This window comes from Tympanuchus pallidicinctus, unplaced genomic scaffold (genome assembly GCF_026119805.1).
Source record: "Tympanuchus pallidicinctus isolate F22 unplaced genomic scaffold, pur_lepc_1.0 scaffold1, whole genome shotgun sequence".
Taxonomy (NCBI): domain Eukaryota; kingdom Metazoa; phylum Chordata; class Aves; order Galliformes; family Phasianidae; genus Tympanuchus; species Tympanuchus pallidicinctus.
This window is the reverse complement of record NW_026294618.1, coordinates 32,778,832-32,806,431: the sequence shown is the minus strand read 5'-3', so window position 1 is coordinate 32,806,431 and position 27,600 is coordinate 32,778,832. Positions and strand designations below refer to the sequence as shown.

General features: G+C 36.4%; 1 protein-coding gene across 2 annotated transcripts in view; it reads left to right on the top strand.

Moving 5' to 3' along the window:
• ME1 (malic enzyme 1) overlaps positions 1-27,600 on the top strand; it is a 155,787-nt gene that overhangs the window by 72,779 nt on the left and 55,408 nt on the right. For both annotated transcript variants that reach the window (XM_052682685.1, XM_052682696.1), the window contains one exon: positions 13,321-13,424. In XM_052682685.1, the coding sequence (XP_052538645.1) occupies positions 13,321-13,424 (104 nt within the window). The remainder of the gene's footprint in view (positions 1-13,320; positions 13,425-27,600) is intronic.

Here is a 27,600-nt window from a genome sequence, read left to right as displayed (position 1 = left end):
CTCAAAAAATAAATAATAAACAGTAGGCATGTCTGTTGGTTAAAAAAAACCACACTCACAAGATGGATTCTGCACTGGGAATGGCCAGTGGTGGAAGCTGTGGGAGAGTTCATTGTATGTTAGCATTTAAACATAAGCCATTTACCATATCTTTCAATTTAGTAAGAAAACATTCAATTTTTTAAAAATTGTACTTTCCCATAGAACAGAGAGGTCAAGACATTTGGTGTTGAAATCTCTTGTGTCCTGGAGCCATCTCAGGATTGCTCAGCAGTCTCAGTAGTGTCAGGCTGACAGCTGGATTTGATGACCTTGAAGGCCTTTTCAAATCTGCATGATTCTGGCTGCATCCAGGATGGTTTTAAAGAAGCTGGACAAAGAAACTTTGTTTTGCTCTGGATAGGCATGGTTAGATAGAAGACTGGTCGGATATATATATGCCATTATTGACATCTAACTTCATATAGATGAACCATGACTGTCAGTACGCTTTTTGCAAATGTGTATCTGATGCTGTTCCTTTATTCATACAACTGACAAACACAGTCATGTAAGTACTGAACAGCGCACAAAAGAGAGAAATGTGCAAGGCAGTTGCTAGAGCAGCTCCTTCTCCTTCATCTGCCACACCACAGGGACTATAAGAAAATGGGTTGTTATTTGAAGCTATTTCTCTCATGCATACATTGGAATATTTTTTCCTTAGCTTACTGCAAGTATTTAAATGCAGGAATGTGACAGCTCTCACAGTTGCCCTAAATAGGTCAATAAGCATTACTGGGCTGGTAGTTCAGATATTTCTGGAGGAATGACAGGCATCCATGGCGGAAGACTGAATCCGGAAAAGCTAAGGTGCAAATTCAAGCTCAGTTCTTCAACTTGGTGTTGTAGTTAGCTTTCTGAATTTCCCCAAATTACTTCCACATGTCATAAGAGCTTGCACCAATCTTCAACTTTTACATTCTTCCAAAATATCATGCTATGAATGTGAATAAGGAAGCTGCTGATAAAACATAGAGACAAACCTGCTTCTATTATTTCTATTCCAGTCAAAATAGAAACTTGGATAGAAGGAAGCTCACTGCAGCAGAAAAGTGCAGTTTCTAATTGTCAGGTTTGGCCTGCTTCCTGTGACAAGTGGGTGAAGGGGATCCATAGATCCATGCCCTGGGAAAGGGAGTTGGAAGAAGGGAAATTGCAGGGAGATGGGGCTAGACAAGAAAAAACTGTGATATGTTATGGTGTGGAATAATGATGAAAAACCATAAAACCATGGCATTAATCAAACTAAAGATGCAAACTTCTAAAAAAAATCACACGCATTGCCTACAGCTGTAGGGATTTCTGAATAAAACAGTCACAATTATCATTCATATGTAGATGAGTTGCACTTCTACACTGAAGTTTATGTAGTTAATGCATTATAAAATTGTTACGATCTCTGAATTTAAAGAGGTCATATTCCTTTTGCCGTGCTCTTGGATTTGACTCTTAGAACTAGAGCCAGCTACTCAGTGATAGTGTACTGAATAATAATGACTAAATGAAATAAATGAATAAATTATAATGGAACTTTCTGAATTCCACAAAAAAAAATCTTTGTATAGACAGGAGGAAGGAGTTATCTTTGTAGCTGGGGATCTACTTTCTGGGTTATGTTCTGCAGGTGTGTTCACTAACAGTTTTGAGCATTTCTGATATGCACACGATCTGTGTAGGGTGCAGACAGTAGATTTCTAGATATACAGCTTTTCATGTAGCTATGTTAAATGTGATTGATCAGTTTAACCCATCTTACTGAGATAGATGGTCTCTTTTCCATGTTCCATGTTCCACAGAGCAGTGAGTCCAGAGCAGGTACTCAAAGGTTATGCTGTGGCCTAATCACGCTGATCTCCAGACATTACAGTGTCTAAAACTATTGATGGAGTAAATCTTCAGGCAGTTTATTTCCTGCTCCTGCCATTCTGACAGGAGATGGTTGCAGTTACCTTTTCAGGAGTTCAGACCTTATCAGGAATTTTTCTTGCTCTTTGCAGTCTCTTTCACAGATTTGGTGCTATTTTACAAGTAGATTTTTTCCCCTTAAATCTTGCTACAAGATCCTTCCGCTTGCCAGCACTTCAATAAACATGAAAATTCATGAATGTTCCTTCTTTACTCCTACTTCTCCCTTCCAGTTGGCAAGAAAATACTGCAGTAGGGTATTACTTTTCATACAGACAGTCATGAATCATTTTTTGTTTTCACTGCTCAAAAATACTGAAAAGTCAAGTCAGTTCTGAATTACAATTCTGTCCAGCCCATGGTGCTGAAGAAGAAAACCCCAAACCAAGATTTTTTAATTTTCAGGAATTAGTAGCCTTCTTTTAAATTTATTCAGTTATTTGGAGTGGACTGAGTCTGCGTTAGAGAAGGGTGTGGACAAGTGCAATCTATTTTTCTTGTTTCTTCTAAAATTAGGGGGCTTTGGTACAGTAGAAAAGGTACAGAGTATAACTAATGACCTTCTAAAGACTGAAAGGAAGGCGTGAAAAAAGAACAAGTAAGACGATATTGAGTCTAGATTTTACAGTCTATAGTATGGAGAAAATGGAAAGTCTGAATCTGAGTATGTCTGGCATTTCCCAAAAATGCAGAAAGGGAAATATTTAAAATTGTCCTTTAACCCATGATTTTAATGAGAATGGATAAAGTTTTTTGCACTGATACAATTATGAAGCTAGAATGGAACAGGATAATAATATATGGAGTGTGTTTGCTTCAGTGCAGAATAGTTGTCTCTATGCCATTCCCCTTAAAATTTCACTTCTGAAACAAATATGGCATCGGCCATCTCTCCTAAATATGCTTCATTAAAAAAAAAAAAAAAAAAGGAAGCAATCAGAAATACCTGAAACTGAGCTAACATCCGTATTATACTTGCAAACATAAAGGAGTTGGGAAAAGGGTGTAATTTATGACAGCTGCCATTTGCCCCTCATTGCAGAGGCATTTCTACAATTTTCTGGAGCTGCTCACACAAATCTGACAGCTGATCATTTTTGGCACTTTTTAGAGAGCTTTCCTTCTCTTGATTTTAAGGGGTCTTTTACTGAACAGTTCTTGCAATGCATTTAGAAACATTCACAACTTGAAAATATCAAAAGTTCTTTTGCCTCTAACTCAGAAGATTTGAGAATTTCTAAGTGTAGTAATAAGCCCAGATTTACCATTTGAATGTTTCTGCCATATGCTGCTAATTTGTTGTTGAGACATGCAGACCTCGGTCTTTTGACTATGCATTATCTTGCTCCTTCTGTCTCAAAGAATTGTTTTACAATAGCCTGTTCTCTCAGTTTATAGCTCCCTATTTCTCAGATTTTGAGACTTGTGATAAAGTGAAGTTGGATTGTCAGAAAAGCACATAGAAAACAATAAAACAGAAGAGGAAATGAAATCAAAGCTTTAGGCAATAGACAAGAAATGATATTAAATAAGCCTACTTTAATCAAAACTTGAAATAAATGGGAAAGTAAGGGTTTATGTAAGTGATTCTGTGATTCTATGATCCAGTGGTGAATGGTATATCCAAATCAATGGCTTGACAAGGCAAGTCTACACCAGAGGAAAAACTGAGCTAATTTATTAAATTTTATCAGAACTAGAGGATAGTTTGTAGAGGTTTTTACTCAGTTGGAGGTACGCTATTCTGTAATTTGTTGTTGTTGTTCTTTTTCCTCCTAATTAGTATTACTTCTAAATGATTATGTGTTTTCTTGGTTGTATTAAACCTGATTCTTCAGTCTGTAGAAGGCTGTATGTAAATGGCTTATGCTTTCTAAGGGAGGCACTGTGTGCTGAGCATGAAAGCATTGCTTACCCCTTTTATGAAATAATTGTGCACAACAGGGAACAGCATTTGTTCATGATATTTAGAGCTGTTAACTCTTTTGACTCATTTGCAAATGTAGATCATATGCTATCTTTACCATGGCATTTCCAGAGGAATGTATTACATCACTGCCTGTGTTTTCGCTTAGAGGCTTTTCTTATATTTTGTTAGGCTCAGCTCAGTAGCTGTGGTTATCAGTAGATTTATCAATAAAATTCCAGTATAAGTGGGCTTTTCTTTTAAAAATTTACTCAATTAAAATGTTTTTCAGACTCAGTTATATATTATCTACACTAACCACATTTTGACTGCTAGTATATTCACTTGTAATGAACTGCTTTCTTTAGAGAGTAGAAAGACATTCTGTGTTTACATTATTTCAGTTATAATGTATGTCTCCTTTTGTTCTAATACAAAAATGAAAAATACCTTCCTCTAAACTTTCTTTCAGAATATAAATACATAGAGCCCTTTGTCAAACCAATGAACTAATTACACAATTAAAAAGAAAACAAACAAAAGTACAACAGTGTAAAATTTTAATTTTCTTCATCTGGGTTTGCTTTTGCCGTTGTACAAATTTACTGCAATCTATAATACTCACTTGTTCTTGCACAGTTAAATTATAAGAGAATTTTGAGTTAATTTTACCTTTCTAATATCTTTAATACTAACAATATAATGTTGTATAAAATATTATTATATATTTCAGAACTGGACTTCACTTTACTATCATTGTATTTTCCTCTACTTTAACTGTATTGTACTTAGATTTCCATAAAACACTGGAGATCAGTACTTGTAATCAATCTCCTTGGAACCATTCGCTATCTCACATTGCTTGAGTCCTAGACCAAAAATAAGGCCTTCCTAGTGTACCTACATAGATAGCAATCTTTTTGTCTATCCTCTATTATCTTTCCAATACTTGAGATTCAACAGAATAGACAAATATAACCTCATATTTGAACAATTAATCTTGAGAATGTGACCCAGCATTCCTGAACTCAGTAAGCTCCAAATGACTGGGTAAGATAAAAGTACCTTGAGAGTCATCTGAACCCAGGTTAATCATCTGAGGCTAATTTTATGAAGAGATATAGAGATTTCTTGTAGAGGATCTGCCTCAAATTGGTCTAATGAATTATGTCTTGAAACTATCTGTTTTTGTCCAATGACTACTAAAAGAGCTTAGACTAGATTAGATGTTGAAAAATCCAATATAGATTCTTAATTTAAATAAGATAAATTCATTCTTGGTTTGCCCTTCACTTTCCTCTCTTGCTACATGCTTCTTCCACATCATTCAAACTTCTAAAAAGATTAAACTTGTTTTTGAACACATCAACTTTTTTTTTTTTTTTTAATAACACTTCATATCATTGAGAAATGCCATTCTACTGCTTAATGTGTGAGAATACCTCAGCAATGATCTCTCACTTTTGTTCATTTGTCATCCTCCAAACTTTGCCATTTTGACTAGGAGAGTATGGCATTCTTTTCCCTAGACTGTTATTTTTATGAAATACATTGTTTATGAATATTTCTTCTGTGAAATAATCTATTTCATTAGACCATGGAAAATCTGAGAGAGCCAGATGGAGTTTCAGATTGTTGCATTTACCAAACAGTGTATCTGCAGTGATTTTATGGACCCAAGAAGAAGCAGAGGAGGAAACGGCTTTAGCAGAAAGAGCGTTAATGCAGGCACTAGATTTATGTCTCAGTTTCAGTTCATATTAAAGAGTATGAGCTGTATACTGATATTACCAGCAGTTACATCAGTTCATTTCATTTCTTTTCACTCCGCATTTCAGTAAAAAGGGATTTATAAAAGAGAGTAGAAATGAATATCTGGAAATGCTTATTTTGGATAGTATGCATGAATATCCATAGACCAAACTGATGGCAGACCTTATTTCAAAATACAGCAAACATTTCCAATTCTTAACACTCAGAAAATGGCAAAAGATACTGTTTGTTTTAGTTGGCTTCTGTTCTTTCTGAAACTAGCTGTCTGCTTCTTCAGCACTTTGACAATCAGTGGAGAAGACAAGAGTGGGAATGAGCCATAAATATAGTTATTATAACAAACTGTGAGATAAGATGCATCATCTCTATTACCACAGAAATAGACCTAGTTTCTGAGACAAAACATCATGGGCTGATGGTGAGGCTGATCCTAAAACCTTGGGCCTTGCTCTAAAAGGTCTACATTGCGCACAGAGCTACTTCTGCCTTATTTTATTCCTGCTGTTAGGAAATCAGGCATAATCAAAAGCTGAGATGTAAGTATCAAAAGAATACCATAAGACTTTGTTAGTAATTTCTAGTTTGTCGAAGGGTCTTTGTTGGTGTTACCTTTTTATGTAGGAAGAGACTTTTTGGTTCTAATAAAGATCATGGCTGTGTCAGCTCTGGAGACAGGGATGCCAGGGTCAAAGATATTCTGTGAATGTCCATAAGGGATTAATTTATGGAAGTAAATGAAATAAATAGATACAAGTTTAACGAAGTTGAGAATAAGAGGACATAGCAAGTGACAAAGATTTATAGTTACATCTGAAAAAAAACAAAAATCATCACAAAATATCAGAACTGTTGATCAGAAACAAGACATACTGATAAAATGAAATAAGATTTTCAGTTTTATAAATAGTGCATTTGTTAAAATTATCTTCATTTTGCTTTGTAGTGAAATCAAGACACAATTTGTCTGTTATTAAATTGTGAGTTGAAAAAGAAAAAAAGAAAAATGTCTCTAATTTCTAGAAAAATTTTCACTGGGGCCAGAATTGGCTTTAGGTTTCTTTGGATGCATTATAGTCTCTTTAGATCATATTCTGTAACTGCTGTTTGATCATCTTCTGTAATTTATTATCATCTCTCACAGCATAACATTCTTTCAGCATTTTAAGTTGGAGATTTGTATTTTCCTTTTTATGTTTAAGAGCAATAAGGTAATAATGTTTGGTTGTGATTATCTATTTCTGTAGCTTGTTTCCCTTCTCAGCCAGGCATATTCTAAAACATGGAGGGTATTCTTAAATGTTTTGTGATGTGTGACAACACGTATGAAGTTTGAGATTTTAGCTATTTAAGTGCTGGAGCTCTTGAAGAAGGAATGATACTCACTAGTCATTTGGGGGCTATTTACGGTCAGTTGTACTGAGAGCTTAATTATTACTCTGAGCTTTTCCTGAGATTCAGTAAAATCTTTTATAGAAAGTAGATGTCAGGGATTTAGGAAATTTCTTTTCATGTCTTCTGATAATTACATGTGTTAAATGTAAGACTTACTCCACTTCCTTGCTGTCTGATCATTGTCTCTATTTTAAAATATTAATTACTGTATGCAGTGTAATCTGCTGAAGTCCTAAACAATATCAGATTCTTCAGGACTATTGTTTTCTCAATAGGCAAATAAGATTAAGATTTTCACGAAGTGCCACTGGCATGCAGACAACCATTTGTTTTCAGTTTTAATATATACAAGAGTTATGCATCCTTAAATTGCATCTGATGAAATATTGCTCTGCAACCATGATTCTGAGCATCTTCCAAATTCCAACTCAAATTACAGGCATTTGTGGAGTTAGCATCTTCCCTACCCCTTCAGTCAGATGTTAACATTCAGTGAGTTCTCTGAGACTGTTAAACATTATGCAGTACGTTTATCTTGGTGTTCTTATTTTTGTGTATCCTAAAATGCACACCGACTCTGCTAGATGTGGTTGTGGCAGCACGTCACTGATGCAGTGTTAGCCTGATTTAGTGCATCAGTGCCTACCCTTGAATAGTGTGGTAAAGCTGTTCTTGTGAAAAAAATCATTTGTGACTTCTTAAGAGAATGTCAGAAGGCAGTATTAGATGGGGAGTAATATATTGTTTCTAAAGAAGTGAAAAAAAATTGTAGGGAAAGGAGCAAACTGTTTTCTGAGCTCTGTTAATAGAAAGCTGCATTTTTAGGCCCATCAGAATTGTCCAGTGTTTAATTTTCTATGGGTATCCCCAACTAGCAACTCTTACGAGCTGCTCAAGCTTGGGTCTTCCTTCAGCTACTCTTGACTTTATCCTGCTGCATGAAAGATCATGTTTGCTTGTTTTTTCACCTATTTCATTTATAAAGCTCTTTGTCAAGCTGAGGAACTGAAAGGTGTTTTTAGATCAGAAACATAACCAAGAAAATGCATTGAAATATTACAAGCCTTCGTTTCATGTCTATATACTGTGGCACCCAAAACTGCTAATGTAAGTTACTGTGTTGGTCTTACAGACAAGGATGCTTGTCTCTTAACTTTTCATTTCAGTGGAAAGTCAAAGAACTTACATTAGAATGCTGCTAAATACATCATCATTTCAAAACAATCTACTTGTAATACATTACTGATAGATTTTCAGAATATAAGCAGTTAGTTAACTGATTGAACTAGAGAACATATGAAAGTTAAAAATAAAATCATTAAGTTGTAATTTCTATCCGTTCCTTTCTATGTAGTACTAATTTGTAGGGAGCATATTCTTCAGCTGAAATAGTTTTACCTCTGTGTTTACACTATTCTATGTATTGTAGCAACAAAATAAAAATTATAATTATGCGTCTATTGTAAACACCGGAGGAAAACCTGGCAAGAGCTGGATGCCAGGTTCCTTCTACAGTCATTTTTGCTGTCACATGCTCTTCTATTTCTATACAAATATTTCAATTTTGCAATCAATAACTATTTCTGGAATGACTTTTTCATTCCCATTTTGAATTTTCCTACCTATTTCAAATGACTTCAGGAAAATCTGACATACGAAGGATAATTTTACTTCTCTGGAAGATAAATTCATAGGAAATACAAATGAAAGATACATTCGCCCCCTTAAATTTTTAAATTATGAAGATGTTTCAAAAACTTCACAGCTAAATTGAGTCATAACTGATTGCATCAATAATCCAGTTTGAAATGGGTAGTAACTCTGTAAAAGTTCAAGAGAAATATGTGTTCAAATTTATGCTGTTTAAAGGAAGGGCTAATTGAGCCAAAGATCTGCCTTGAAACACTGGGTCTTATCCTCTTTATGCCACTTTTAAATCTTTAATAAGCATTTTAAATCTATAGTCAGTACTAAAGCTCAGAGCTCTAAAACAAGCGTAGTTATGAGAAAGCTATATAAATGTATTCACCTATTCACTTAGACTACTTAAAACATGCCGAACTCAGTGTTTCTGGGGCACGTTTAAACATCCAGTCTGGGAAGTCTCACAAGCCCAGACAATTAATTCAGCGACAAACGCAGATGAAAAGCTTGGCCAGCTATATACTGAGAGCCTGAAATTCCTTTACAGCTCAATGCCTTCTACTTTACAAATGTTACAGTTCAACAAGAAATAGCCCGAAGTTCCTTTATAGTCCTGTTTGGAACAATGTATGAAGAAACCCAGGGCAAAGACAAAGGAACTAAACATTCTACAAGTGAAAAGAACAGTAGTTATTTCTGAGCTGTGAGTGGCAATCCATTGTGGAGCTTCTCTGTTTCCAAAAGGCACTGAAGAATGAATAAGCTGCTTAAGCACATTATCCTGTTATTCAGGTCAACACCATGCAAACTGGGTCCCTGCTTTTTTTTTTTTTTTTTTTAGTGTTCACACATCTTGAGAGATTAACATTTACTATCGGCTATTTCATGGCTTTCAAAACAGATCACTGGAGAGAAACTTCTATACCACAATCAAGTGTGTCAAGTTGACATGATGATTAGGTACTTTTCCTCAATGACTTGGGTTCCTTTTGTTCCTCAGCTTGTTGTCAAAGCTTAAACTTAGATTTGTTCTTTTGGAAATCTAATCTCCTGTGAAACGTAAGTCTGCTTTTCCTGGTTAGTGGGTTTCTTACACATATTAAATGATACTGGAAAAGTTGACACTAGTTTATTTTTAGGCACACTTAATTTTAAGGCTGAAAAAACTACTAAAAAGTTGAGGTTTAGCAACATGGCAGAATTCAAGCTTTAAGCAAAATAAGAGTTTACAAGGAGAAAGGGCTTAATTGAGGTTCTGGTACTCAGAGGATCATATAGATCTACTTAAAATTAGCTGAGTAAAATAACAAAAAGTCCTTTGAAGAACCACCTGAGCATATTAAAACTGTAATGACTTTGAGGTTTTAAGAAAAAGGCAAGTCATTTATACCATCTTACTTGTGCACAATTATAGTAAAGAGATCAGCAAACCATCAGAGTTCAGGCAAGGCTTGAGCTGTGCACCTGGCTCTAATTTAGCTACAAAAGCCAAAGCAGTGAGAAACAGAAAATTGCACACATATATACTTCATCAATAGAGAAAAAACATGCGGAAATGTCATCTATTCTCAAACTTGGCACCAGGAAATTTCTTTGGAACTTACATAATTTAGTGCACGCTGGAGGTTCAGAACCCAGGGCTGCAAGATGCTGAGCCTCTCTACTCACAAAGACGTCAGCAAAGGGAGTCCAGACTTCTCAGTGCCACCTATAACATATTTGGTATACAGTGATGTTTCACAGCAGAAATTCCCCCAGTGCCATTAAAAATATCAAAACCCTTCATTTCTACAATGAGAAATAATATTCATTGGAGCCACAGTTATAAAACTAAAGGGAAACTACAGCTGTACGGAGCACCAGCAGCTTTGAGAGAAAGATGTGCCACCTCCCAGAAATGAGAAACATTTCAGAGTACGATTGGTTTAATGAGGCATACAGCCACCAAGGAACATTTAGGATCGTTGACACCTTTTCAACTGTGAACATTTGTATATGTTAAAACAGTCCAAATTCTTCCTGTGAGCTTCTTCTTTCTCAGTTTTCTCAGGTTGGGGAAGGGCTTGTGAACACAGTGGAGTTTCTGTTCTCCATGTCAGACATTTCAAACAACTTTTTTGTTTCCACAGGACTGAAATTTCACGCTGTGTGAAACTTTTTTCAATAAAAGAGTTCATCACTAAAAAATAACATTGAAGCTACGGGCATACCAACAGTTTCCATCAAAATTAATTGTGCAGTAATCAATCTGCGTTCATTTAAATTTGCACTAACATGCTGAATCATGATTTTCTGCCCTGTAAGAACTGCTTACAGCTGCAAAGTGTTTTTAAGGCATTAGGAAGCTGGATAAGATTTCAATTTGTATTAGACTATTATGCCTATTTTCTTTGAACAAGCTTATTTTGAAGTCCAGCACACAGAACTTAAATGTGTATTAGATTCTTTGTTTGCAAATGCTGACTGAATTTTGGATGTCCACAATCCTGCAACTAACACTGACATTAGTTGGGTTTGAGGCTGTAGAATGCTTTGCAAAAAGAAACTTCATAATCAGGTAACATTTTTCTTTGAACTATACTGCCTCTTTTACATACTCACCAGTAAGAGATTGGGGCTTTTCCTACCTAAAGACGAGAACTTTGTCAACACATTTGCAAGGAACCTCTTGTGAAAGAAAAAAGGAGCTTTATCCTCTGTTTCTCCCCAGAAGATACTTCATCTTTGGGATGAGCTAACATAAGTGCTAGCATCAGCTCTCCCTTTCTCTAGACTTGCTGAACAGATAGGTACTGACTATAATACCACTGAATGATAATAGACATTTTCTCATCTGTAACCCTAAAAACATCACTAAAACCTGCCCTCCTGTCAGTCCAGAATTTAAAAGACTGTACCTTCATAATGTTTCTATGATATCAATCTTAAACACAGTTGTTGAAAGAATAGTTTCTGTGTGAAAACATTAATAGCAGGAGTATTCTATGTATTTGATACAGTTTGAAATAACGATTCTATTGTTTTGCACTCCCGAGTTCACATTTTTCAGTTAATTTGCCTTTAAAAAGGCTGCTCGATTCAGTCCAATTTGCTCTTTCTATCCATGAGGTTTTTATCTTCCAGTTTGATCTTTGCATCCTTCGCTTGCCTTTTGCTCAGGAAGCCTATTAATTTCTTAACCTGGAGAGGAATTAACAGTTGTAGCTTCAACTTACACAAACACTTAACCCTACTGCTCATATTCTAGGGTTGGCTCCCACATGCACAGACTGCTTTGCCCAGCTGAGGAACTGTCAGTGCCAGTGAACTTTAATTAAAAAACAACACTGTAATGGCTGGAAAGAATGCTTCATGGAGGAATCTTGTAACAGGCTACAAAATTACCAGTTTGTCCCCAAGCAAAAGGCTGCACAAAACCAGACTGAGCCAAGGACATTCTGTGGAGGCTTTCGGCATATATCTGTGGCAATGAATAAAGAGCCCAGTGTGCAAGGGCTGTGGTCAGCCAGGCATGGTGTGTGCCGAGCAGGCTCCATCCCTACTGCCCTTGTGCGGCACAGCCTGCCTGCTTCTGTCCTTGCAGTGCAATACAAGGCACCAGACAAGCTGTCCCAGGATGCCAAACTCATTTCCTTGCCTAAGCGTGCAGAGCTAACGCTTATTCAGCCTCAGAAGACTGAAGTTCATGAACATTATATAAGTGGTTGAAGAGCAGTCCCACAGAAGGGCATCTTTACTGTATGCAGGTTTGGGAACCACCATATAAGAAGGACATAAAATGATTAGTGTGTCCAAAGGACTGCTACTAAGGTGCGGAAGGATCTAGAGGACAAGATGTACAAGGAACAGCTGAGGTCTCTGGGTTTGCTCAGCCCAGATCATTGGAGCTGAGGGGAGGCTTCATGGTGGCCTGCAGCTCCTGACCTGGAGTGGATGGGCAGCGCTGAGCTCTGCTCTCTGTGGCAGCAACAGGGCCCAAGGAACAGCATGGAGCTGTGTCAGGGGAAGGGCACTGAAGGTTAGGGACGGGTTCTGCACCAGACAGTGGTGGACATGGAAGGGGCTGCCCAGAACAGCAGTCTAGGCACTGATCTGCTGGAGTTTAAGGAGTATTTAGACAGTGCTCTCAGAGTTTGAATTTTCGGTGGTACTGTGTGGAACTGGGAGTTGTACTCAGTGATCCTTGTATGTCCCTTAAAGCTTGTGATATTCTGTGATTCTGTGACTCTCAACACAGCTGAAATGATGAACTAAGTATTCCCTAAGAGATATCTGTGAAACGTGATAAGAAGAGAAAATAACTTTTTTTAAATTCAAGCCCTGTCAGGATATAAAGGGAAAAAAAAAGAGAAAAGAACTAAATAAAGTTCTAAAAAGATATTCTTGAAACTTGACTTCTTAGGTTAAACTTTCCCTTTTTCACTTGGAAATAATATACTTCTTTTGATACTAGGATATCCATTTTCCTTGATACAAAAGGCTGTTTCTTTAATCGCTTTGCTGCATTTTTTCAGTCTTTCTATAGAGGTGGATAAATGGATATGTATTTCATACACTTGGGTTAATCCTCAAACACTGCATTGTTGTCCTTTTAATATAGAATGTACCAGTGTAACTTGTTCCTGTAATAGTTCAAATAGTTATTTTTTTTTTAACAGGCATTGCTGAAAGATCCTTTGTATATTGGGCTGAGACATAAGAGAATCAGAGGTCAAGCCTATGATGATCTTCTTGATGAATTCATGGAAGCTGTGACTTCAAGGTATGTGATATATTTGTGCTGTTCATTGGTGAATTCCATTGTGAACTTCATCTTGGAAGAAATAAATGTCCTTAACTATGTAAGGAAGAAAGAGTAATGAGATCAGAGTTGCTATGTTTCTGATTTTTTTTTTTTTTTTTTTTTGGAGCATTATATTTTATAAGATGACAAACTGTCTCTAACTTGCCTTCAATAGTGTCATTTTATGAATTCACTGCATGAGTGGAAAAAACTCATCTTGAGATAAGTGAATTAACTTTTCAAACTATTTTTTTGCAGTTCTGACTTCATAAGGCATCAGCATCATACTAGGAATATGCTGTTTTTACAGCCTGCTTGCCATCATGTTTAAATCTCTCTTCTCCTCAGGTTTTAAGGTTGCATGCACTTTGCACTGAATCCTTCTCTATTAAAAACAAGAATTACAACAACAAAACAGGAAAAGGAAAATAAAGTCACCCTAGTCTCTGTCCAAACCCAAACAAACTCAAGACCGATCTTCTAAAGTCTTGTTTTTAAATGTCATGTTACAGACCTATTCCAAATCAGCTCTTTCTCTTGTTTCCTTCTCTACTGTTCATAAAGTAGTTAGATTTATTATTAGAATATATGGAATAGTATGTTCTATGTCAAATGACACACTTGCTTACATTTTTCTTTTTTCATTAAAATATTTGGAGTTCTCGAGTTCTCATTCTGCATTCTGTGTGTGTACATTAAATAGCCTAAGTACCAGAATCCTTATCAGAACATGCTCCCCTCCTCTGCTGTAAATCATAAAGCCAGGACTGAGCTGTGGGACCAGGAAATACTTTCCAGCTCCTCAGTCTCAATTTGTGTCCGAGACATGTTTTGAATCCATGCTGGGACCTCACCTGGATGTGCACAACCTCTGTTCTCCCTGCCCTGGATCCTGTGTAAAATAAACTAGGGCAAGAGAGTAGTCTTAATTCCCGTACTTGAGGCACAGGTTCCTCTACATTACCCATTACCCCCTCTTGGCTGAGAGTCCCTTGTTCTTAATCTTCCTACAGTTCCTTTTGAGTATTCTCTTTCAGGTAAAACTGATGCATTTCTATCTCCATAATAGAAGATTTGGAACATTAGAAGTTGCTCTATGGACAAAGTTTTGATAATTTCTAATTTAATGCATTCACTAATTCAGCCTTTCTTTAAAATTGAACCATAGCTAATTTTAGATCATTTTAATCATATACTGAAGAAAATTATCAAGGTCAAGCAGAATACTATTTCAGTAATGTTTGATGGTCTGGTTGATTTGTTCTCCCATTCTTTTTACTCGAAAATCTTTATAAACAGTAATTTTGAGTAATTTTTAGCAATTGATGTTAACTTGACCTTCTGAAAGATCAGTCTGTTCTCAGCTGCTATGGTCTACAACATTGTCCTTTATTTCATGTTTGAAGTGGAGCACTTAACATTCAAAGTTGTTAGCTGTTTTGGCTGTAATGTGACATCCAGTTATGATACTCACTTGCTAAGATGAAGAGAGAAGTGATGTAGCTAAGATAGTCAGGATCATTTGTTCAATAATTTAATATACTCTACATTAAAACTTATGTTGAGGTGAGGTTTTAGCAGTTCTGTTGGGAACATGTGGAAGTAGGCAGCTGTACAGGATGGTACATTTTGTATAGGCTTCTCTCATTGCCTTCCAAGAAACCTTTCTAGACATGTGTATCGTATTGGCTGATTGTTAAATTTTGAAAATCTAGATTGTTATCAGCTGGTTCAGCATCATTTATAGTGTATACTTTTGGAATGCTACTTTTATAGAGTAAATGTTATGGTGTGCTTTACAAAAAATCCTGTCATGTGAAGGTATAATTTCATCAACTGGAATATTTTCCCTTTCACAGCCTTCACTGCTATTCACTCCAGAAGACTTTTCTTGTAAATCAAAATCATTTTTGAATGAGTCTTTATTTTTTTTAATAAAAGCACACAGAGAAAGACTTAAAACATCCACTAATAGAAGGTTTTGGTACAGTATCCACTGTGTTATCATAGCAGAATGAAACTAGTACAGTGTGATTTTTCCCAGATGTGAATAGGCATAAGCATATGGAAAGTATATGGATTTCTTCTGGCATAAAGTCAGCAAACAGCTTTTATTTATTTACCTATGTCTGTATCTGTCTGTTTGTTTGTTACTGTTGCCAGCAGCTGCCTTTGCTGTGGACAGGTGCTGTAATTTCTGTAGACATTACCCAGTTTTTCTTGCTTTTGTCTTTGCACAGCGATTTGAGGGTATGAGGATATACTAAATGGAAGGAATGTCTTATAATATGGGAAGTAAAAAAGAAATATCTTCAGCACCAAGTAGCACAAATCAAAATTAAAACCTGTTCATAACTATTTGCTGTATTTTACCCTATGGAGATGTGGGTGATAAAACATTTTATACAGTAGCAAATTTTTCCAGATGATAAGTTGTTCTTAAATATCTGCGTTTACAGAGGAAACTCTGAGAGGAGGGATTGCTGAATAGGGCTCTGGTAGCTGGGGTTGATCCACCAAGACTTCTTATAAAACTAAAAGAAGAAACTCAATTTTTTTATTCCAGTTTCCATTTCTTTCCTACTTGCTTGCAATAATGTATTCATTTACAGCAGTGAAGGGATTTTGGAAACACTTAAAGGGAAAATATGTAGACTAGAGATAGAACAAGAAATGAGGGGAGAAGAAAAAAACAGCCTTTTATTAACAGGAACATTACCTGTCTGATGTAAAAAGTGGATTTTTTTCCTTTTTCTGAAGGAAAAAAGGAAATTTGCTTCCTTTTATCAAATCTGGTAAAGATAACTCCAGCTTGAACGCCTCTGAAGAAGACCAGAGTAGGGAAGAATAGCATGCTATCAGCTTGCTTTCTGCTGCAGTTACTGTGCACTGGGGAAGGAACTGTGCACTGCCCAGAGAATCAAGGCTGACTTGTACCAGTGGTCTGTGAACAGTGAGTAAACTTATAGAAAATGAAAAGTAATCTCACGTAACTCTGGAAGGTAATACCACAGTCCCAAGGAGTTGTGCAGAATATTTTTTTCTGGTATAAGCTAAAATTTGTGGGTTTATGATGTGGAAAAGCAACCCTATATCACTGAAATTGTCTTCTGTAGGCATGATGTTTTTTGTTTTTGTGCGCTTTTCTGTTTCAGTTCAAGGTGCAATACTAGTGAACCTTAGAGAAGTAATCTCACGTATCATTTATGTTCCAATCTGTAATTACATTTTAATTAAATCCTTCCCCATTACTTTTATATGCTGTCCTTTTCTTAAGCTTGTGGTGCACAAAACAAGCTGCTGACAATTATAATTCAGTATGTTCTGTCCTAAATAATCATGATGTAGTCATTATTACTCATTTGCCTGATTATATTATTCACAGATGGTAATAGTGCCTAATTTCACATCATGTGTTACTTTAAAAGGCTGCATTATGGTAAGTAAGGCTTATCTGACTTTGAAAACAACTGTAAGATTTATCAATCATAAAAAGAAAATTACACAAATATTTAGGTCACTCCAAAAATAATATCTCCTGTTTATATCCATGGAAACTGCAACAGATCAAAAAGCACAATAACACTGTTTGATAGAGCAAATTCTCAGCTACAAAACAGTTTTTCAACATAGTCACCATCACTAGCTGTGCATTTTTGCCAGAAATGAACAAGAGCCTGCATGACACACTCATCAAAATCTGTATAGCCACCTGAAACACCTTTTCAGTGGCTCTTGCCACTGCTGAAACACACCACCCACCACCTCACTGTGGTCACATCCACTGTTTGGTCTCCATCAGTGTTCAGCAAGCATCGACAAATATCAATGGATGCTAATTTTTTCCACACAGAGGAATTCAGTGACACACCTTTGCTTCATCTGCACTAATAAAATAGGAAGCATTACTTTTGAAGCAGTTCTCATACTTCAGTTTTTATTTAGTAGTTGACATTGGAATAGAATTAAATCTGTAAATTATTAATTCAAAATGGACATAACTTCTTGCAAGGCAATGTACTGTCAAGAAATCAATACAAAAGGTGATTATAGCTGTGCATCGTTATGGAATTTTTTGCACAACACATTGCTGCTAACAATGTATTCACACACAGGTTGTTAGTAGAAGGACACTGGCACCTCTGTCCTCTAGTACATCGTGGTACTGAAAGACTAAGACTTGCATTGTGCCTATGTGTTCCTGTATTGTTCAAGTTAAAGTGACTGTTAGGAGCACAGAAAAAAATACTGCTGTAACAACTCCCTCCTATGGCAGTCTTAATGAAAGTATTTCTGTTTACAGATTTTTTCCCTTAGTGGGGAGTTGTTGTTAGCTGCTTTATAGCCCTCTTCCCTTCCCTTTGTGCTAGTTCATTTGGTGGTGCAGTTCTCCAGGTCGGTTGGCTGGGTGGTAATTTTCTGACACTCCAAAACTAAATGAACCCAATCTGATCTTCTGCAGTGAGAAGTGAGAAGTCTGCTTCCTCTTTTTTTTTTTTTTTTTAATTTTTTTTTAAAATCCCATTTTAAATCTGTTTATGCCCTTACCATAATCTATATCTAATATTTGTGTCCAACTTTCTTTAATGTCAATATAAACCATGAAATTTTGTCCTCTCTCTTCTTTCTGGACTTAGAAGTGCTGAAATCTTCAATTCATGATACTAGCTTATCTACCTTCACATTTTTCTTTAAAACTCATTTGTACTTTCATTAACTAGAAGCTGAAAACAGATTGCATGCATTGCTGGATTGATCACTGCTAGATAACCAGGAAAATGTCTATATCTTACTTTCAACATCATGTTTTCTATCCATCCTTTTCAATAACTTTTGTTTCTAGCACATGGGTCCAGCCATTTTTACAGCTTAGCACAATGGATTTCAGCTTATTTAAGCCTATTGTTTGGTTCTGTTGTAGAAATAGTCAATAACAACACATCTGCTAAAAATAAGTCCATGTCTCTTGTCACAGGAGCAGCGCTCATCATTTCCCAAATACCAATATTCTGTGCAGAAGCTCTGATCTCAGTCCTATTCCATCAATGTCCTTGGCAAGAGAAGGATCTTTGCTTTGTCATCTGAAACCACAATCAACTTTCACAGTGGTTTAAATTGTTGTGATTCATCATTTCCTTTCGCTTGCACGCTCTTGAGAAATACTGACAGCTTGCCAAGGCAGTAATAAATAAATATAAATATTCCATAGTCTAGATTTTGGTGACAGTCAAAACAGCAGCAACAGTGAATGCTGCTGGGAGTGCTTCATATGAGATGCAGAAGTGGAATATGCTGCACTATTCAGAGGCTGGAAAGGCCACAGCAGCTTTTTTTTTTTTTCTCAAGATTCTCTTTGTGGAAAAATATGAATGAAGATAAAGCCATATGAGGTTTTTCATTTAATATGCAGAGTTAATCTGAATCTCCTACAACACAATTATGCAGTCTTTCTGGATCTCCTTTAATGCTGCTTGCCATGAAATAATCTACTTAGTTGTTCACATGAGATAAGTTTGCACAGTGGTGCCTAATGACCAAGGTCAGGCCTTTCACAGTGGAAGCTCAAGATTTGCATTTGCAAGTATTACAGGGTTTGTTTGTTTGTTTGTTTTCCTTCCTTTAAATAAACTGAAATAAAGTAAAAATCACAGAATAATATAAATGTTTGAGTTGGAAGGGACTTTTAAAGGTCATATAGTCCAACTCCCCTGTAATGTACAAGGGCATCTACAGATAGATCAGTTAGCAACTCTACTGATGAGCAGTATTCCAGCTGTAAAATACAGTTTTTAAAAGACAGAGAACCTAAATCTTAGACCAGTGCAATTTGTTATGTGTGCTATTCCTTCTTTCATGGCACTGCCTTCTACCAGTCTTTTCCTAGGACCTTGCTTAACTCACTTTGCAGAACAGGCAAAGAACAAGGAGTAGACTTGGAGCTGCATTGGCAACTGTGCCAACTGCATGAATCTTTTTGGGATTTTGTGACCAGTGACTTCTGACAGCCTTAAAGACTTTTACATATGCATTTTGTGATTCGTTGCTGCGGGCTAAATTACATCTGATTGCTGGAAATGACACAAACATACACTTTGCGGGTTTTTCAGGCACAGTATTTGGCAAAAGGAAAAGTGAATCTGTCAGTGAAGTGAAATCATGGCAGAATAGACAGACTCTACTCACATCAAGTTTATTTGTAGAAAGAGTGCTTTTATTGTTTGTTATGCAGGACCACAGAGAAATTCTTAGCAAGGATCAGTAGAGGAGTCTTAAAGATATAAAACCTCATTCATTTCTAAAAAAAACAAGAAGCTGTAAGATTGTCAAACAGTACTGAGGGAGAAGGCAATTGTTTTGTTTTTGTGGGACTAAATAGAGAGAGTTGGAGGTATTTTTAGTATTTTTAATATACTTCTCATATTCAAACTGATTTTTGAGATTGGAATGGGATGTTTTCATGTTCTAATAAAGCTCAGCTATGTCCCAGACTCTGCAGTTAGTCAGAACCCAACCAGTGAAGAACACACTGTTCTCAGGCTTTCCTTCTCCACCTTATTTCAATAAAGGGTTTTTAAAGTGGAAAGGGCCTGGGTAAACCCAGTTATGCTCCTTCCTCTTTTTTATCTGCAGAACGTGGTGGGCAGGATCCTCAGTAGAAGTTAACTGGTGCAACTGCATTGCAAATGGAATGAGTGTTGATTTATTTGAATAATTTGTGAGCAATATTTTAACATACATGAGATAGATTTCCTGGTAAAATACAGCTAATCAAGGTCAATGATGTAAAACAAATAATAGTAGTAATAATTTGTTGGTCTCCTGCTTCAGTACAAATTTCAAAGTTTCTGTGTGCCAGTAACAAGCAGATTCAAGTATCACAAGAATAACAGGGAAAGTTGGATTCTGAAAATTTGTAAATCTATAAGTATAATTCTGCAAGTACAATTTTTATAAAATATGGGATATTACCCATATTACCCCTCAGATATTCTAAAATGGCCTATCATCACCTGCGTCTGCCAACATAACAGGCCAAGATGGGCTCTCCAAAAAGACTGCATTGCTTAGTTTGTTCTGAACTGAATCTGTACAACCTTCTCTGTTCCTGTGTTGATTCACCAAGGAATCCTGCATCTGTGCAGATGAGATGAATATAATCATGAACCTCGAGCAAAATTAATAGCACACAACATCAGTGATCCTAACAGATTCCAATGGGGGTTTGGGAAAGGAGAAAATATTTTAATACTCCAAATGTTCTGATATCAACATATTATTATATTTTAAGCCTTTGACAAACAGCTGTACTCTCAGATCACAGTATTCTGTACAATTTTTTGTACAGTCTTCCTAGAAAATTGTAATGGAAACTTCAGTTACTTCTCTTTCCCTCCTAGAATCTACACCAGTAGTATGTCCCTACAAAGCAATATAACTGACTAAAGAGTGAGACATGGCACTTCTGAAAATGAGGACAATTTTCATTTAGTACAGAAGTTTGGATTTAAATGCTGACTTGTGAAATGGAAGCATTTAATCTTATCCTGAGATTACAGCCAAATTAGCCTTTTAGCTATGCAAACCCTGTGATAAGAACTGTCTGCCAGGGATTTGGAACTGGAATCAGAATATGCCAGAGCTGAGCTGTGGAGCTGTGTGTGTTATCTGCACCAGTAAGTACAATAATATATTTATTTTAAAGATAATATGGAGTACCTTAAATGAAGTCTTTTCTATGTCAGGAACAACAACTTATGACTTTGGTTTTTTTTCAGTCTTATAAGCATATCCAATGATCTTTAAAACATCCTCCATCCAATCTGCCTAACCACTTTGTAGTGATGTGTAAGCCTTCTTACAGTCATGCTGCACTTAAAGTAGTTGCAGATTAATACTTTTTTCTTTTTCATAGCTGGGAAGTGAAGCATAAGATAACTGAATGTAAATTAGATGTCCTTGTGGGAACAATCCACTTGCCTAAACGTAGAAGTACAGCATTGTATCCTCTTTGGCTTCCAACTGGTGGCTTAGGTTCTTTAGTTGTCACGCACACTGAGTCCTAGCTGCCAGTTCTGTGCAGATGCCATAGATACCCCATGGATACCTTAGAGGGCACTGGGTTCCTGTGTTTAAATATCTATTTCATACCCCAGTGTCTACCTTTATGTGCTTGAAGGCTTTCAAGTGCCAGCCCTGAGTGACTTTTCTACTGTTGCACAGATAGACTACTGGCAAGAAAAGTAGAACCCTAAATGTTCTTTGAGGTAGACTTACACCTATACAGCTATCTCTAGCAAACATCTATGATTTTATATAAAAATAAATATAGTTTTATATATATAAAAATATAGTTGGATATAGTTCTAATAAAATTAAAATTAAAATTAAATCTGTTGCATGCAGATTTTGCCACTGTTTTGAATGCTGACAGCTACTTCTCTCTAATTTTGCAGTCTCTCCATACTTCTCTGCTGCCAAGAAGGCATACTAAAAGCTTGCTTAATTGAAAGCAGTTAAAGGCTGCAGCTTTGAATGGCAAGATAGGGCAATTTACTTACTTTACTGATTCATATTCTTTTTTATTTAAACTAGACATAAGGAGACAGTATTTGATGTCTGCTGTATTCTTGACACTTTCTGGAAATTCCAGATGCACATCTTCCTTCTGCATAAGCAATCACTAGTGTTTATACATCGCTGTGAAAAATATTAGTCTGGAAATGGCTGAAAAATGAAATATGACACTTCAGACCCACTAGCATATGTAAGTGAAGTTAGCTGACATTTTGTTGACGCCCACAGTTGCGCCAGTGCTAACAAACCCCAAATAAATGATGGAATATGTTTAGCTCATGCCTCTAATTACCAAATTATGAGAGTACTTTGTTATTCATTGTGAGTTTAAATGAATAACTGGATTACTGGCATTGGAAGGTTGCTGATCATGTCCACAGAAGCAGATAATGGTTAACTGATGGGTTATCTTATCTAAAAATGAGGGTGCACATGAAAGGAAAAAGAAAGACATTTTGAAAATCAGACTGGAGTTTTAGTGGTTCAGTGATGTTTCTCTTCCAATCCCTTACTCTTTTAGATTTTGCTAAGTTTTGAACAATAAGGAGGAAGAATTTCTTCTGCTATCCCTGCATTGGCTCTCGCAGAAGGAAATTCTTTACAGTTTTATCTCCAGCACAGCATTACTTTGATACTTCTCTCTCTGAAAATGGGATTTAGCTTAGTACAAAACCAGAAGGTTATCTGTTTCAAACATTATACTTTGGAAACTGCAAGAAACATATCACTTAATTGGCTAATTTTATTTCAGAATTTAGTGGATTTTAACATCAAAGTTAATCATTCTAGTTGCTGGTTTGTAGCAATGGCTACTGGAAAGAGACTGCTGGCAGGGTTTGCTGAAAATGAACTACACAGATTTTAATAAAAATGGAGTTAAACATAAATATACCAGCAGTATGTACGAGAAAAAGCTAAGTCTTCTTTCCAGAAGATGTACTTCTTGTGAATATCTAGTTAATTCATGCTATACATTCTACTTTTTAACACTGCTTTGTAATGATCGTGTAATTAATCCATATTGTTAAAAGATAATTACTTGTTGTGTATGTGTTTGTTTCCTTTTATTTTAAATATTTCAGTGTAACAGATATTTGGAATCACTGTTCTTGCTCAGGATAGAGCTCTGATATAGAAAACACACCCAAGAGTTATTTTGCATTTTAAAGTCGTATGAATAGCAGTAAGCTTATTTGTGTCTATTATATAACCAGAAGGGTTGTAAGAAAAGTTAATAAGAACGGAAGAGTCTGCAAATTTGAAAAATGCAGGAAAAAGTAGTTTTCTTTTAATAAGCAATTAGCTGATGCATGTAATCAGATTCTGCACAAGTTGCAACCATTTCTAAGCAGATTATTTGTCCTGGGTGTCATCTGGGTTTATAGTTCTGTGCTTACGAGCAGAAAACATTTGCAGCACAAATCTCTGAAAAGCTGCAATGCTCATAGTAATCTCTTATCTCACATGCTTTAAAAAACCATGAATATCTTCAAATTTAGCAATAAAGTCAACTTACATATATTTTCATCCTGCAACATTAAAATTGTTATATTTTTTTAAGCTTCCTTAATTAGGCTCAGAATACAAAGCGTGATTTTGCCCTTGTCAGTCATGGAGGAATCTAAAAACTTATGAAGTCAATTTCTGTGGTTGGAAGTAACGAGCCAGACATTTAGAGATCTTTTTACAGTATTGAATTTTTATTAAAAAGACTTTGATTAATCTTTTCTGCTGAAAAATTGATTATGATCTGAGCATATGCTTGACTTCTGGAAAACTACGTTTCTTCAGCTGTTTGACTGTAGACATTCCACTGAATTTATACTGGGGTGTTGGGTAGGGTAAGAGGCACAAAAGCTAATTAAATCATTGATCCTTCACTTTTATACAAGCTGATTTAAGAATGTCATAGCATCTACAAAGAAGTGCTCTATTAAATCTGTTAATCATTCAAATTTGTTTAAACAAAAAAGATTTTTCAACTTAAGCCAGACTGCGCAGTGTTAGGGTTTGTTTTCTTTTCTTTGCCAGAAACTACAGAAGCTGTAAGTTATATATGGAAAGTATTTTTAAAGAACAACGTTTTCAGGATAAGAGAACTGACTGCAGCTGGTTTGGTATATTTTCCAATTCAGATTTCAGAATGGGAACCAGCTGCTCCTATGTTGCTCTTAGCTAGAATGCCAGCATGAGCTGATGGTTGTGAGGTGGCCATTTTGAAATGATGCAAGTGAAGAATACAGGATGTGATCCCCACATCAGTTTCTGTTGCTGAGTACCTTCTGAGCAGATGGCTCCTGTTTGCTGTCTCTGGACACAGGAAAACTCGTACCACTTTTCTTTTAGCCCAGATGTCTTCTTTTAGCTGTACAAGCAAGTATGCATTGGTACACTAATGAAAACTGAGACTGTAGATGATGAGCTGTTATTGCTAATTCATTAGAAGTGTGTGATGTATTTTTTAAAAATAAGGTTTGTCTTTAACACAAATGTGATGGCGAATTAAGAAATAGAGACTAGCCTATTCATAGAAAAGAAACATGAGTGCAGCAAGCAGTGCATTCTTTGGGATTTTGATTTAGACAATGGGGGATAAGCTTTTTTGGTCTGGATGCAATTCTCATATTTACTAAGTATCACAAATAGTATTTAATCCATTTTTCCATAGTATTAAACACAAACTTGAATAAATTGGGAAATTTAAAAAATAGATTTGATCAACATAAGATTCTGTAGTGGTATTGCTTACTTATTTGCAAGAAACCTAATATTAGAGCAATAGATACACTGAATTTTGAAAATAAATGATAACAATGTTACAGCATATACAGAAGTAGTTTGCTTAAAATCTCTTTGAGTTTACTCAAAAGAAGTTAACTTTGAAGCCTTTTTCGACTTCTATGTCAACTTCCAAGAGATTATTTTTTCCACAAGAAAGAAATTTTCATACCATGTCCTGAAATTATATTCCAAAATATTCTCGTTACACTCACTTGATAACAAAAACATCTTGTTATGCTTTCTTTAGTTTCAATCCCAGTAAACTCTCACTGAACTGAAGGCAGCTTTTGCACATATTCAGTATGGCTGGAAAATCTAGTCTTGTCTAGGAAGTGTTGTGCTGCTTATTCTAACTCTCTGACCATTTATTGTACTACAAAATAGCCAAATAGTGCAGTTTGCAATTGCAGCTACTGGTGTAGGAGCATGCTAAAGAGAAGACTTGAGGTCTGAAGACAAGAAAATAGCTCTGTTTCATAGGACTCGAGTATTTGCACAACATGCTTTTGTTTCATAATTTGGTGTTTAAACAGGTTTTTCAACCCTGTATTTGGAAGAAGAGGGTCAGATTGCCGAGAACAAGGAGTTAATATACACTCAGGCAGTTGGAAAGGTTACTGGAGCTGTAGTGTTTTCTCAGTTGAGGATTGTTGGCAGCAGTTTTAGTTTAATGAGCAGAGGCAATGTCAAATAACCACTTCACAAAACACAGGACAAAATAGATTCTTGTCAAAAAAAAAAATGGTCTTGGCTCCAAAGAAAACCATTGCCTTGGTTTCAGCTTCAGCAACTACTGTGGCACTGTACTATATAAAAGTTTTTGAATGTTATCTCATTTTCTGTCATATTGCCTTCTTTCTTTGTTGGAAATCTTACACCAACTGAAACAGAAGGGAAAGTCCAAGTGACTCTTTTTGGCTGATAAGGGGCAATACAGTTCTTGAGGTAGGGGTTTTAAGTAATCTGCTGTGTCTTGGCATTCGTTACACTGGATCTTATTGCTTTCCTATAGGTGTTTTACTGTAGTTTCAGTGTATCCCACAGTATTCTCCTGGAGAAGCTGGCAGCCTTCAGCTTGGACAGGTACACCCTCTGCTGGGTAAAGAAATGGCTAGAGGGATGGACCCAGAGAGTGGTGGTGAATGGAGCTAAATCCAGCTGATGAGTGGTCGTGAGTGGTGTTCTCTAGAGGTTGTACTGGTGCCTGTCTTGTTCAATATCTTTATTGATGACCTAGATGAGGGCATTGAGTGTGCCCTCATCAAGTTTGCAGATGCCACCAAGTTGTCAGGAAGTGTCAATCTGCCTGGGGGTAGCGAGGCCTTACAGAGGGATCTGGGCAACCTGGATCATTGGGCTGAGTCCAATGGGATGAAGTTCAACAATAAAAGTGCTCTTTGGCTGCAACGATGCTAGGCAGTGCTACAGGCTTGGGGCAGAGTGGCTGGAAGACTGTGTAAACGAAACAGACTTGAGCGTGCTGATTGACACTCAGATGAACATGAGCCAGCAGTGTGCTGAGATGGTGAAGAAGGCCAATGAAATCCTGGCTCGTATAGCCAGGAAATAGCGTTTCCAGCAGGAGCAGGGAAGTGATCATCCCCTGTACTCAACACTGGTAAGGTTGCACCTTGAGTACTGTGTTCAGTTTTGGGCCCCTCATTACAAGTAAAATTTTGAGCCCTGAAGTGTTTTCAGAGAAACGCAATGAAGCTGTGAGGGGTGTGGAGCACAAGCCTCATGAGGAGCATCTGAGGGAACTGGGATTGTTTTGTCTGGAGAAGAGGAGGCTCAAGAGATACTTCATCGCTGTCTACAACTACCTGTGAGGAGGTTGTGGAGAGGTGGAAGTCAGCTTTTTCTCCCAGAATTGGCTTTGAAGCTGTTGAATCATTTTAAGAGAAATAGCCAAGGCTGACTTCTGCTTATACCCAAAGAAAAAAGTGTTCATTGTAGAAGACAACTAACTCTTTTTCTATGTCCAGATTCTATTTCTAAAATAGAAGTCAAATATGTCTTTAGTACAAACCCAAGGAAGATGAATCATTGGTGTGAACAAACTTTAGAAAATATCTTTGTTGGATAAGAATATCTGGAATAGAAAGCATTTCAATTTTATTGTAATTATTTTCATTTTTCAAAGAAAGAAGCTGGATTTAGATATTTTTTTTTTCAGTATAGTATAGAAAAAAAAAGTTAAAAAACTCTGAAAAATGTAGAAAGCAGAAAACTAATGCAAGCATGCTATCTTTTTGCCAGTTGTGTTACGGACATCAAAAAGCTATATACTACCTCTGAAGTTCAGAGTAGAGCTGGATGATACCAGAATAGATCTAGTGTAGATTGCTTTTCATCTCAGTGTGAAACGTGCTATGCATTAGAAACAGTAAAAAACTCAAAAATGAAGAAAAAAAAAGATAGCCAATTTTTGTGGATTTTCATGTTTTCATGAAAGGGCAGAGGCTGCTCAAGACAATAAGTCTGCTGTGATGTGGCTTGGACATTCTTTGCTTAAGGCAGCAGCATCCTGCCTCACCAGTCCAGGAGAAAGGGAACGATCACGCTGTCTATGCAGCATCTACAGCAGCTCACAAGCACAAGATTATGTGCTAACAGGCTGAGCAGTGTCCAAGTTTTATGTCACTGCGGAAGAGAGACCTGTGTTCCGAAACACTTGTTCCCTTGTAAGAAGCGAGTAACTTTTCATTGACTCGCTCATTCCATATTTTTGACCGTATATGCTTCTGGTTTTGCTTACCTCCTCCTTCTACTTGTAGTATCTCATCTTGTTGCTTTTTCT